The 13,689-nt window shown below is 38.3% G+C and overlaps 1 protein-coding gene and 1 pseudogene across 1 annotated transcript in view; one reads left to right on the top strand and one right to left on the bottom strand.

The window, feature by feature from the left end:
* Positions 1-8,740, top strand: part of LOC148871373 (serine/threonine-protein phosphatase BSL3-like) — a 45,000-nt gene extending 36,260 nt beyond the window's left edge. The window contains exons 15-21 of the mRNA XM_088967415.1: positions 2,382-2,466; positions 2,560-2,658; positions 2,765-2,964; positions 3,071-3,146; positions 7,636-7,771; positions 7,854-7,993; positions 8,113-8,740. Coding sequence (XP_088823541.1) covers positions 2,382-2,466; positions 2,560-2,658; positions 2,765-2,964; positions 3,071-3,146; positions 7,636-7,771; positions 7,854-7,993; positions 8,113-8,196 — 820 coding nt within the window. The 3' untranslated portion in view covers positions 8,197-8,740. The remainder of the gene's footprint in view (positions 1-2,381; positions 2,467-2,559; positions 2,659-2,764; positions 2,965-3,070; positions 3,147-7,635; positions 7,772-7,853; positions 7,994-8,112) is intronic.
* A 2,583-nt stretch (positions 8,741-11,323) lies between these two features.
* Positions 11,324-12,387, bottom strand: LOC148871372 (syntaxin-121 pseudogene; annotated as a pseudogene).
* Positions 12,388-13,689: the final 1,302 nt, after the last annotated feature.

The following is a 13,689-nucleotide window of genomic DNA, read 5'->3' as shown; positions in this document are numbered from 1 at the left end:
ATATAAAACAGATCTGGCCAAATGGGAGGGCTTACTTTTCTCTTATTCGAACCAGACCTTTTCCTCCATGTCCTCTCTTCTACTCTTCTCCTTTCTCTCTCTCTCTTCTCTCTTTTCCTTGACTGTTATCAGTCAAACAGGCAGGCTGAACTCTAATAGTATGTCAATCTCTGTAACCAGATCCAATATACATATTGAAGAAAAGGAAAAAAGGGATAAAGTAAAATAGAAAATAAAAAGAAAAGGTTAAACCCTAAGAGAGTGAAGCAAAAATTTTGATTTTTTGAGAGTGAGAGAGAGAAAATAAGGAGCATAAATTACAAATAGATTACAGAATTACAGAGTTCAGGAAAACATAGTAGTAACCTTTATCATGGTTGGCAAGTCACAAGCTCTTTAGAGGAAGTGGTGTCATTTCTTTTTTTTTTTTTTCCTGATTTTGAGTATCTTTTTTGTAAGCAGTCATGATCTCTTTGTTTCTTTCTTTTGTTTTTTTTGAAAAAGGTCAAGTATATATATTACTAAAATTGAGAGAAACCGACTACAAGACCCATGTGCACCAAGGAACTGTAGAATGAGAATATACGGTTACCCCACATGATTTACAAGAAAGGGCATCTCTATCAAAAAATGACTTGTATGATTTACTTTTTAACAACCTATGTACCCCTACCTAAGACAATTCTGCTCTTCCAACTAGCCTTCAGTCCATCTTCAGCTCAATTTACTTTCAGTAATTCCTAAACTCCTTCCTGTCCATATGGTGCACATCACTGCATGAAAAGCAGTGTTCCACACAATGGACCCCTCTTTGCTTAAGCCCTTCAAACCATGTAAGCAATCAAGGTCTGATTCAATAGTGTAATAGGTACTGTCTTTATATTCTCATTGTACATCCTCCAGTTGTAGAGAGGCTTATTCCATTTCTACTTTAAGGCAGGGATGCCTAAGAATAAATTTTGCTTATGGAAAGGATTTGATTCATTGCACTGCACATGGAATAGAGAGAATGGTTGTTGTCCATCTGATCACTAAATAGGGAATTCTGGCTGATGTTTTCGTGTGAAAATCACCGCTGAAAATGATCACTAGAAATTGGCCTACATGGAAGAGACTAGAGGGGGCTATTGCCTCTCAAACTTACCTCTCTGTGTGCAATTGCTGTTCGCTGCTTCTAAGAAAGTTTTTCAAAAGTGACGGACTGAAATGAAGAGAATAATATTTTGAATAGGGTTAAAATATGTAGTGTTTAGACGTAGGGACATGAAAGAAATTAGGAGAAAAGAAAAGTCTAATTAGTGATAAAACATGAGGACCAGGGTTTGAACCACTGCCCATTAAGCTGGTTGAGCGGTTTCGCAGTTAAACCGTCTGGATATCTGACTATGTTAATGCTTTTTCAAACTATCTAGATGTAAGGTTGGTCCGAAATGCTCTCTTGACCAGATGTGGGTTGAACAGCTTAGCTGCCTTCTTATATGATCAGTTGAAAACATTGATTGCAGGATGTTTTTTTTTTTTGATGAATCACTGATTGCAGGATATCATACCATGGCTATGTTTCTGAAAACTGAAAATATTTTTATTTCATGCATCTTTTGTTGTGCCTTTGTTACATCCTCTTCTGTGTTCTGTCTGCCTTTGGTAGACCATTGTTTTGTTGAATGCATTTCATAGACAGGAATGCAATACAGGGTGGCCTTATTGTTACATTATGGATACATAAACACAAAAGTCAAAGTATTAACTTATTTCTAGTCCACTTCTTGAATGCACAATCTAAAATTTACACCATTTGAAATGATTTTGATGGTGACACCAATCTTTCTGAATAATAAAAATACATTTGGTAAATTATTTGGGTGAGAGTTTTGCTATCTTGCATACTTTATTTGCATGAGTGTTCATTCTCTGCAGCTCTTCAACTCTTGGAGGAAATGGATTTTGTATAGTTAGGATCCTTGTAGAATCAATAGTTCATTGGTTTACCTAAATTATTTGCTTGCATTCTCTTATTACTGCTTGATTATAGAACCAAGCCCACAGGTTAGCTGGGTTGGCATTGAGACTTATTTTCTTGTAGCTGATCTATATCAGTGGCTATTTTGCCACATGCATGGCTTTCTATGGAATCCCATCAGTGAAGTCCCTGATTTGTGTGTTCCCCAAAAGTTATCATATGGCCTAGTGACGAAGTTATTTACTGTTTCTTCTTCTTTTTCTTATCCCCTCTCTCTCTTTTATTCTCTTGCACACACACACACACACCCCAAGTTGCTAGATATCAGTCCTTATAAGCCTTTCTTTATAATGCAAATGGTTTTTTCTTAATGATCATGCATTGCTTTTGTTAATGCTAATTTTGTGCATGTGATTTTCAGTTATATTGACTATCTATTTTTGGGAGATTATGTTGACCGGGGTCAACATAGCTTGGAAACCATAACTCTTCTCTTTGCATTGAAGGTATCTTGCTAAGATATACATTTTGTGCCGTAAAGCATTCAAATGCTCAATTTTGTTCTGTATTGAACCAAGGTGATTATTTAAATTTTCCAGGTTGAGCATCCTCTTCAAGTACATTTAATTCGTGGGAATCATGAGGCAGCAGATATCAATGCTCTCTTTGGTTTCCGGATTGAGTGCATTGAGCGGATGGTATAAACTTCTCTTTCTTTTCTCTCTCTTTTTGTGTTTATGTGTGTCTGCTAGCATGCCTGCATGTAATAATTTTTTGCATTTATCTTCATTCACATGCTAACAGGGTGAACGGGATGGAATTTGGGCTTGGCATCGCATAAACCGATTATTTAATTGGCTACCTCTGGCAGCCCTAATTGAAAAGAAAATTATTTGCATGCATGGTGGCATTGGTCGGTCAATAAATCATATAGAACAGATTGAGAACCTTCAACGCCCAATCACAATGGAAACAGGCTCAGTTGTTCTTATGGATCTACTATGGTTGGTTATCTTGTTTTCATTTATTTCTTGTTCCTTTGATGGCTTTCACACTTCAGATAGAAATGGCATATCTATTGCAGTCTTAACTGTGATTTCCTTGTTACAGGTCAGATCCAACTGAAAATGATAGTGTTGAAGGATTAAGGCCTAATGCTAGGGGTCCAGGCTTGGTTACTTTTGGAGTGGGTGCCTTTTTTCTTTGCTTATTTCATTGATATCAAACTATGCATGGTTACTTCTAGATGTACTCTCTAGTATTAATTATTAACACTTCAAAAATATGTAAGGTGGTATGTTTTAAGAAGTTATACTATATGGCCAGCCATCTGCATATGTTAGAAATTCAGTTAAACTTGGCAACTTGGCAAGGCATTAACTCTTGAGAAATGGCATTTGGCTTTAAAACTAGATATAAATACATGATAGAAGCATATTATGGTTTTCCCGTACCCATATATCCATGTCCAGGATTTTAGACAATGGAGGCTTGTATCTTCATGTCTTGTATCCATGATTTGTCCATGTTGTTATCTATATCTGGGCATCATTGAACCAGAAAACAGAAAATAGGAGAAGATTGTTCTTTTGAGAGAGAAAACTCACCTAGGGATAGACACTCGCTTCTCATGGAAAAAACTGATTAAGTTCTTGCTACATTCTTTTGCTTCAACCAAGTCTTTGTGATCCATGCACAGTTATGTTGTGGGGGGACTTTTTTGCATCCAATTTAGTAACCAGGACATGATTGTAAAGTTTTCTTGTTCCCACTTTTCTTAGGTGAGATTAGTGGTTTTTGGCTTTTCGATCTTCCTCGTCAAATATCTCGACTTCCCACACCCTCCAGTGTACATTTTTACCGACTGTGACCATTCTAAAAAGTTTGAACCATCTAAATTTGACAGTTGAACCTGCAAACTTGGGTTGTCAATGAGAGAGGTAAAGATAGACCAAAACCCTGAGGTTCCTAATATGTTCTTAATATCCGTAGCTTATTCCCTGTAGGCAGTTTCTTGCAACTAGATCTTTGCAAAAGGCATCTGAATCAACTACACTTTTCCCAAGACCAGTACCTTCCATACATAGAAACCACTTGTATGAGCCTATGATAAAAGAACTGGCAACATGACTCTTTTACTCAGAATGATATCAAAGATCATGCATGAATCACACAACACTAATTCAAGGTGCCAAGGTGAAGCTAGGTGATAGGGGAGCGTCTCGTCGCTTAGTCGCTTAGGCATCAGCTAGGTGATGAGTTCTTTAACATAAAAAAAAAACAGTATAAATCCTAGGGTAGATCCCTAGGTTTTATTGTAATAAGTAGTGATCTTTAGCTATTAATCACCATAATTCTCATGAAATAAGTATAAACCTCATAGCAATAGATAGAAAGTGAACATATTTATGAGTAGAAAAATAAGAAAGGGAAGAAACATACAAAACATAATGGTTGAGCCCTTGTTTTGGTCCCTATTAATTGTTCTTGTGTGTCAATTGGATAAAATCTTCAAGTTACTTTTTACTTATCAATTCAGGTTTTAAAGTCTTAAAGGGTTCAAGACTATGTCACTGACTTGTGTCTCGATTGAACTCAAACAAATAAGATAATAACAAAAAGAAACTAGTATGAATAACAATATTAATACTATGAACCTGCAATATGAATAATCTAGTCTAATAATATATATTGTACTACTATTAATGCATGCAGAGCTAATGGATGTTAGCTCATCCCGTTAGTTCCAAGTTCAAATGTGAATGTAAACAAATAATTTAGTCTGGCAACCCCCCCAAGAATGCCTTATTGCCTAGGCATTGCCTTGATAACTATGGATACAATCATCTGTCATCCAACAGCAAGTAAAGACAACTTTCTGGTATATACAGTAAATATGAAGTGAAATTTTTTTACGAAATGTTCTATACTTTACCAAAAAACTAGGATCCATTCTATATTATTGCAGAATTGTCATGTGACCAGAGTCTACAGGTCCCATTTGGGGGAAAAATACTTCATATATTTGTGGGATCCCTACTGACTATTTTGTTACTGTTCTGCTGTATTTTGTTCAGCCGTAAAATGTATAAAAATCTGAAATCAACTCAAATGGGTACAACTCTTGGATGCAAATTCGTCTACCAGACCATGTGATTTTTTCTTGAAGTAGTTGCAAACCACCTGCAGCCCTACTGACCATGTATGGTTGTAGAAGAATGACAAGAACCCGAAAACAGAATGAACAATCCATCTGAGAGAAAAAAATGAACTATGGCTGGGTGTACACTTTCTCTCTATTCCTTTTCTGTTTTGATTTATTTAAGGGTGGTATGCAACTAGTTATGTGGTGCATTTTAGTCATTTGGTCTGGCTACAATTAGGAATGATGAAAACCAAGTCAAGCAACTGCTTAGTCCACTGAGTTTGAATTTTTCTTTCTTTAGTTTTTTTAACAGAACATCTAAGTAGAGTTTAGGATTTTCTTTTTCTTTGAAATGGTGGAGGATAGTTGAAGAAGCAATGCTGTGATTGAAAGGGATCTCTCCAGCCCATCTAACCAAATGAGTCGAGTAATTATAACTAGGAAATGACCAGTCTACTGTTCTCCCAGGGAAAGCCCAAATGAGCAGGCACTGTTTAGCTTGCTTGACTATGCTGTCTTCAACTCTAAGAGATGAGATGAGAGAGTTTATGCATGTAATCATTTTGGATATACTGGTGTTGGAACCTGGAGTTTGTTTGCTGACCTAACTATCAGACCCCTGATTGGTTTTACTTTGTTATCTGATCTTGGAATGCTTGAGAAAACTAGTTTAATGTGGTTAACTAGAAGTGTGGTTCATGTTCTAGTCTGAACTAGTTTATCTGAAGTCTAAACTGCCACTGAATCGATAGACCCCTGATCATAAATGAACAGCTTTGATGATGATAATAATAATGTTTTTGTCCTATTAGTTTAAAATAAATGTCTTAAAGTTGCAACAACAAATTGGTATTTTTTTTTTTGTTCAATAACCACATAATTCATTAAAATAGGGAAGGGGAGCTAAAGATACTTAACTCCCCAGAAAAGAAGTACAACTGATTTAAACACTCAGACCCTCACAATTGAGCCCAAAACCCAGAATTTCTAAAAACTCCTTGCCTAGCCAATCCATCAGCAAAGGAGTTAGCATTTCTTCTAACCCAAGTACATTGGACTTCCATATCCTTAATCAGTCACTTGATTTTCTTTTCTCATTGCTGTAGCTCCACATCTTGCAAGTGTCTTCTTTCAGCCAATTCACAACAATCACAGAATCTCCTTCTATAAGCAGTTTCTTGACTTGAATTTCTTTTGCCCTTTGTACCCCCTCCAACACTGCTAACACCTAAGCCCTCAAGGAGTCTCCCACTCCAATTGGACATGAGAACATAGTTATTACATTACCTCTCTCATCCCTTAGGACCTCCCCAATACCCGAAGGCCCTGGATTCCCCATGCTACTGCCATCAAAATTTGGTTTGACAAAACCATGAGGTGGAGGGTTCCACATGATATTCAAAATCTTCTTCCTTGTAACTGAGCTAGCAACTTCTTTCCACTTTCTTAGCATATCATTTGTTGAAAAATCTGTAAACTCCTTCATTGTCTTCAGCCAGTGTATTACTCTTATATGAATCAACTCTACCAAAGTTTCCAAGCCTCTCCTTTTCCGAGAAGATTCTTCCATTTCTTTCCTCCCATAGTGTCCAACAAACATCATCTCTCACGCATCTCTACATAATTCTTGATGTTTTCGTTGAGCATTCAATAATTGAAGAGGAAAACAAGCTTTGTATTTGGAGGTGTCCACCTGCACCCAAATAAAGAAGCAAACCAATCCCAAATATTTTTTGCCAAAACACAAGATATTAGTAAGTGGTACCCAGACTCACCAGCAGCTTTGCATAGAACACATCAGTGTGGAGATAAACAGCTATTGGGTCTTTTTCTTTGAAGTAGGTCACCTGTGTTGATTCTTTCAAGGAAAACTTCCCAACAAAAGCTCCTAACCCTCGGAGGTATAGGTTTACATCACACTTCCTTGACAGGGAATGACAGACCAAAAGGAATTTCTGGTTGTATCAGGACTTTAATTTATTCAAGTGTAAAATACTATTTTAACTACTTGGTATTGGATTTGAGTTCCTCTACATTGTGTGCGTCATAAAACATGATCAAGCATGTGGGTTTTAATGGCCTCAGTAAGGAGCAAGTGGAGAAAAGTACTACCTTTTGCAAGCCAATTAGAGATTTTTGTTTTCAACATACTGATGAATCATCTTTGTATTTCACCTATTTAAAAAAAGTTGCATCTGGTGTAATCTTTTCATGTTATGCTTATATGTTTGTGGTTATACTCTACATTTTTTTAGACTGTTTTGAACAGTTAAAATTGTAGTTATTTGTACGAGATCTCTTCTAAACAATGAACTTTGAATTCCCTTGATACTTGCATTTTGTCTGTGCTGTTATTTTGGTAGATGAAAATCTGAACCTCTGCCAAAAATGTGAAATAATTTCAGGCTTTATGCTTATATCATAATCAAAGAAATCTTATGATTGAACTTGTTCAATTACTTGCTTTGTTTGAAAATATATGTGCCATTTGGGAGGCCTTTCTGTTCTCTAAAGCAGTTTAGCTTTGCAGCCTGATCGTGTGATGGAGTTTTGCAACAACAATGACCTCCAGTTGATTGTGCGTGCACATGAATGTGTAATGGATGGCTTCGAGCGCTTTGCCCAAGGACATTTGATAACTCTCTTCTCAGCTACCAATTATTGTGGTATGTTGGCATGGTGTTATCCTTCTGTCCACAGAACTTGGTTGATTCAACCTCTAATTTGGATTTTTACCTGTTTCCATAGGTACTGCAAATAATGCAGGGGCGATCTTAGTTTTAGGAAGAGACCTTGTGGTAGTGCCAAAACTCATTCACCCACTACCACCAGCGGTTGCATCACCACAGACATCACCCGAACACCATATAGAAGATACATGGATGCAGGTACTGTTGAAATCTCATCTTTTGAAGGGTCATGCCTCTTTATTGATACTTTTTCTTTATTGCCATCCTTGCATGTTATCTGAGAATTAACCCTGTCCATTCATTTGATGTGAGATCAGGAGCTTAATGCAAACAGACCACCAACACCAACCAGAGGCCGCCCTCAAGTGGCAAATGATCGGGGTTCTCTTGCCTGGATTTAGAATTTCCTTCAAGATTTTTTTGTATTCTTTTAAGGGCTTAGATGGCCTAAGGCTTATAACATTGGCTGGGGTTTCTGGTGTTTGTCTTGCACAAAGCATTGGCAGTTTAAACAGGAATCCTCAACCATGCAATATTGTCCGTCCTTGATTCACAATTGAAGATTTTCATGAGAACCCGTTGGTTTCTTCAACTTGAGAGAATGCAGATCGGGGTTGATCAAGACTGACTTGGAAAGAGAACCTGGGTTGCAGATGGTGGGATTGGTTTGTTTAGCGATTCCATTCAAATTACTTAAACTGCTGCGGGCGTTCCTCCATAGGTTGTTGCCTCTTGTATATTGAGCCACATTCATTTTTGTGTTATTGTCCTCTCTATATTTGGCCCGTTTTTTTTCCACCAGTAGACAGATCTCAAGATATGTATGAACTCATGGCGTCCATGTATCATAGCGGGTGTTGTCAGGTGCAGTTATGGTGCCTTGTAATTTCCTTTGTGCTGTTTGTAGAATGTAACTTTGTGTGAAGAAAAGTGGCTTCGTTTTAAGTTTTCTTTCGTCCAAGAGATTTTGATGGACACTAGCCTGGGCTCCTGGGTGAAAGGGATGTTTTGATTTGGGCTGAGAGAGATAAGAGTTGTCCTGGTGATTTCAGCTGTTTTTTATTAGTATTTGCAAGTTTTTGGAATGTAAAAACGGCAACTGCTCTGGTTAATTGTATAGGAGTAGGACTGTAGGACATGAGACGCGTGACTCTTAGTCCTTTGTATATGGGATCAGTAGAGTCAACCAAATGAATGAAACCTATTGAGAGTTATGGTTATATAGCCTTTGTTGAGATTTCATAGATCATAGACCCATGTTACATTTCTGTGCGGCAAGAAAGATCATTACCTCTATTTTTTTTGGTACTTTGTATAAAGTGAACAGATATCTATCCATGCATACTTCAAAATTGAAGGAAACAGACTATATTGAGCCTTTGAAGTAATCCTTTGGCTAGTGCTGTTCATAAAAGAACCAATCCGACCAAACCGACTAATTCGGGCCGACCCAATTGGGTTATAAAAAATCATAAACTGATGATTCGGTTTGGTTTTGGTTTTCATGTATGAAAATCGAAACTGATCCGAACCGAATTGACTTAGTAGTTAATTCTTAGTTAGTAGTTACAACTTACTTAGTTCCTACTTAACTAAGTTATTTCTATCTTAGTTACAACCTAACTTTAAAGTTAGGTAAGTTAGGTTGTACAGAAACAAAGTCATCACTAAGTAGAGTCGAAATCGACTCAAACCGATTAGATCGGTTTTGCTTAACACGGTCGATTTCAGTTTCAATTTCAGATAACCCGAACAGGTCGGGTTACCTATCAATGGTGGAACAAATTGTTTGCGTGGTGAGGACTGTTTCATTGAGCCAAACCTGGGAACTGTTCTTTCATCATGTTCCAAGAAGTCCACGGGTGAACGGGATAAAAATTGATAATTATCTTTGGAGAAGCACTTGATAATGCTGTCTTTATTTTTAGCGGGAGCCACCGGCTCTACTCAACCTCCATCTCTACAATCCGATCTTCAATAGAAGATTGATGTACATGTACTCAAATAAAAAGTTATAGACCCTACTTTTTAGTGGGAGGGGGGCATGGCCGGGTTTTACATGCCCATCCCTGGCCCAGAACTCGTCTTTTACCGAATCTCACAGGGGCTAGAAATCCCATCCATATTTCTGCCTCGTGGGAAATAGGGATTCCCAAATTTGCTCCGCCCTTGTCATCGTATTTGCAAATTTATTATTTTTTTTGAAAATTACGTAGAACTATATTATATTATGTAATATACTAATATAGTGGGGCTGGGGTGGACAAATACCATCCCTGTCCTCAGAATTTTGGGTTTCCTCGAAACGCACCCTGAACCTCGACCATTGGTCAAAAAACTCACCATGACGGGGGTGTAACCCCAAGGGGACGGATCAAATTGCCAATCTCTACAAATTAGAGCGCCACTCATGGGCACGATGAGAGAGCACTCATTGAATCATTACTAATGTTTCTTTCTAATGCGTGGATAGTAGCGTAGATGATGGGTCATGACCCACTTTTGTTTAGTTTCTCAACATTAGGCCCATATACTTGCCTGTTCAAATAACTTAGGGTCCATTTGGTTCTTAGTCGGAATCAGAATCCAAATCCTCTGGAATCGGAATCGGAATGGTCCATTCCCATAGTCTGTTTAGTCTGGGAATGAGAATTAAAATCAGCAGGAATAAGATTTCATTCCCAAGGGAGGAGTAGGGAATTGCCATTCCCTCAAATGGGGGAATGCCATTATAGCAGGAATGGGAGCTGGATTCCGATTCCACCCAACCAAACATTTAGAATCAGAATAGACTATTCCAATTCCGATTCCAGACCCCTATTCCTGCAAACCAAACGGATCCTTAATTTTTTTCGGAAATTAGTTCAACAACTTAATTTTGACTTAAAGAATAACGCTGGAGAATATGCCAAAATTTAGTGAGTATTTATCCCTCTCCAACCCCAAAGTTCCATTAGCAAGTTGATGTAGGCCTCATAAGGTTCAAATACAAATATGTACAGTATAAATACATACAAAATGCAAATTTTGGTACTCTACATATTTGCACAATTGCATTTGCATTTGTACACCTTCCAAACTGAGCCTAAAGAAAAAATTAAACCACCAAGGAATCTATTATATACTTATATATTATATGCACTTGTGCAAGTAGGTTTTGGTTATATGGTTATAATATTGATCTTCGCCAAATCCAAGGTTTTAAAGATCACTTTCCTTCCGTTTTTGGCTTTTACATTTATTACAGCCTTCAACTCTGAAAAGTAGTCATATACCCTTTTCCCCCTTTTATCCAGGATGCCCAGCCAGTTCATTTTTCAAGGCTCGTCCAATTGGGTTACATTGCTGGCTGAACACAAAACAAATCGTAGAAATGAAAGAATATGAGATCATGATGCATGGAGCAACCAAAAGGAGGAAGAAAAAGTAAAAAAACTAAACAAGACTCAACCGTCAACTCTCAAGTGAGTCTTCTCTAAGTTCAAGCTGTAAGAAGTAAAACGTACTACAGGGGGTTTGGAGCTGGCTTCAATGCTTCATGGGGCTAGGCTGCTCTTCTTCTTAGGGACTACGATAATGACTATGATGATGATGATGATTATCAGGAGGATGGTGATCCAAAGCAAGCCCATTTTCGAGTGTTCTTCTGAAGCGTTCTGGCCTCTTGAACTGCTCTGTCCCGCCTCTGATGAAAGAAGTGGCCCGGGCCACTTGGCTCTCAATGTCGTCCAACTGCTCTCCCTGGCAATGCACCAGCACCGCCATGTCCAAGAACACCTGATGCAATTCCTTCAGATTCTTCTCTATCTCTTTCACTGCGTCGTGTCTCTCTTGTATTTCCGATACTATGTCCATAACCGTCCCCCTCCCTTGCTCCTGTATCATCTTCTGAAACAGATTCTCGCTCTGCCCCGTCGATATCAAGGCATCCACTGTTCGCTTGTCGGGCTTCTCCCCCGTGACCGTGAAGTATCTGTGCTCCACGGTCTCCTTGTACTCCTTGGCAATCTTCTCCCTCAGTGTGTTGAAATTCTCCATTTGGTCATTCAGCTTCTTCCTTAGGCCGCTGACGACGGACGTCCGCGTCCGGTCGGAGGAGCTTCCCGGGCCGCACCCAGGAGTGCTGCGGTGGGCGGCGTTAGCACGATCGAGTGCCTCGAGACGGACCTTGACCATCTTGGCCTTCTTGAGCACGAGTGCAACGTCGGCGTCCATTCGGGCTCGGAGATCTTTGATGGACCTAGCGTTATGGAGGGTCATGCTTTCTTCATGGGAATCTTGGAGACGCCGGTGGAATGCTTCTACTTCTTTGAGCTCGTCTTTGATCCCTTCCACGTCTTCGAAGAACTTGTCCAGGTTGACTCCCACAGTTCGCATCTGTACATCTCCAACACTGGCTCCTCTGCGGGAGTACGGTGGTTCGAGATCAACATTGTTGCTCCTGAGTCCAGAGAAGGATCCGGAGAAAAGATCATTCATCCTCTCTTTCTACAGGATGAAATCTGTTTCTGGGGCGCTAAACCGGGGAAGATGAAATCTTCTTCGACAAGAACTAAGAGATGGAGTAGAGAGAGAGAGAGAGAGAGAGAGAGAGGTGGGGGCCGTCCCGCCGTCTCGGTTGGTCTGGTGGCGCTGACTGAGACGACTGAGGAGAATATTTATATAGATGGATAGATGGATGGACAGGGAAGCGAAGACCAGAGAGTCCAGAGGCCTCGTCCTTTGGGTGTCGGTAAAGGAGTCTGGATCAGGCAGAGGTGGTGATATTTTGAAGTCAACTGGAGTTAGACGTGGAAATTAAAAGGGACTTTATTTATTTATTTATTTTTGCTAAATTTAAAAGGGAGAACTTGGATTGGTGAAGTGAATCTAAAATAATGGAAGGTGACAACTGGGTCAGTTGGTTAATAAAAAAAAAAAACTGGGTCAGTTGGTAAGGCTATTTTGATAGTACAAAAATACCTATTAAACAAAATAATAATAATAATAAATAAAAACAATAAGGCTATATTTGGTTTAAAGTAAAAGGTAGGGAAACCTATACAACGTTTCCTTACTTTTCCCTACCTTTTCCTTCAAACCAAACATAGCCTAAAAGGAAATCTCTTTGAATAAAATCCCCCTCTCCCCTCCCTCTTAAGTCTATGATCAATTCTATTTTTCATTGATATTATTATTATTATTATTATTATTAAATGGAGGTATAAAATTCGTAGAAGGGGTTAGCTTTTATAATTATTCAAAATGTAAAAAGAGATTTTTGAAGAGGTCAAATTTCAAGAGAGGTTAAGACAGTTGTTAGAAACTACAAGAAAGGCTTAGGTCATTTCTTGGAATAAAGTCTAGAATAATTGGGTACAATGAAAATGCTTTGGAAGTGAGGAGCTTGTTGTGCAAAATCTATGATTTATTTGATTACAAACTTTGGGAGTCCAAGGGAATTTGCATGACACAAAGGAAGAAGCTAATAAACTTTTGCACTCACCAATAATTTTGGTTAATTTTCAAAGAGGTAATAAAGATTCCTTCAACAAAAGTTTGACAATGGATTAATATGAATTAATCCATATCTTTCCATACCACTTTGGCCATGACCAATTTCATCTATATTTCTCCATTGTGATAGCTAGAGCCAAGAATAAAACCTACAATGGTAAAAGAAGGCACATATGTTTAGGACATATTTTGGTAAGATAGTGTTTCAGTGAATGATTAGATTTTGTAAGGTTTGAAAAGAACCTTATAGATTCATTAACCAAATTATAGACTTCTAAATTAGTTTATGAGGCATCGATAGGAATGGGGTTGAAGCTAATTACATAAGTGATTGGTGATGGACACCCAGAAAGGAGATCCTTGGAATTAGGTAGAATGGATAAGAACTAGTCACTAGA

Source organism: Nelumbo lutea, chromosome 2 (assembly GCF_056320005.1).
Source record: "Nelumbo lutea isolate HS-2025 chromosome 2, American lotus-T2T, whole genome shotgun sequence".
NCBI lineage: Eukaryota > Viridiplantae > Streptophyta > Magnoliopsida > Proteales > Nelumbonaceae > Nelumbo > Nelumbo lutea.
The sequence above is the reverse complement of the archived record's forward strand: the minus strand, read 5'-3'. Positions and strand labels throughout refer to the sequence as shown.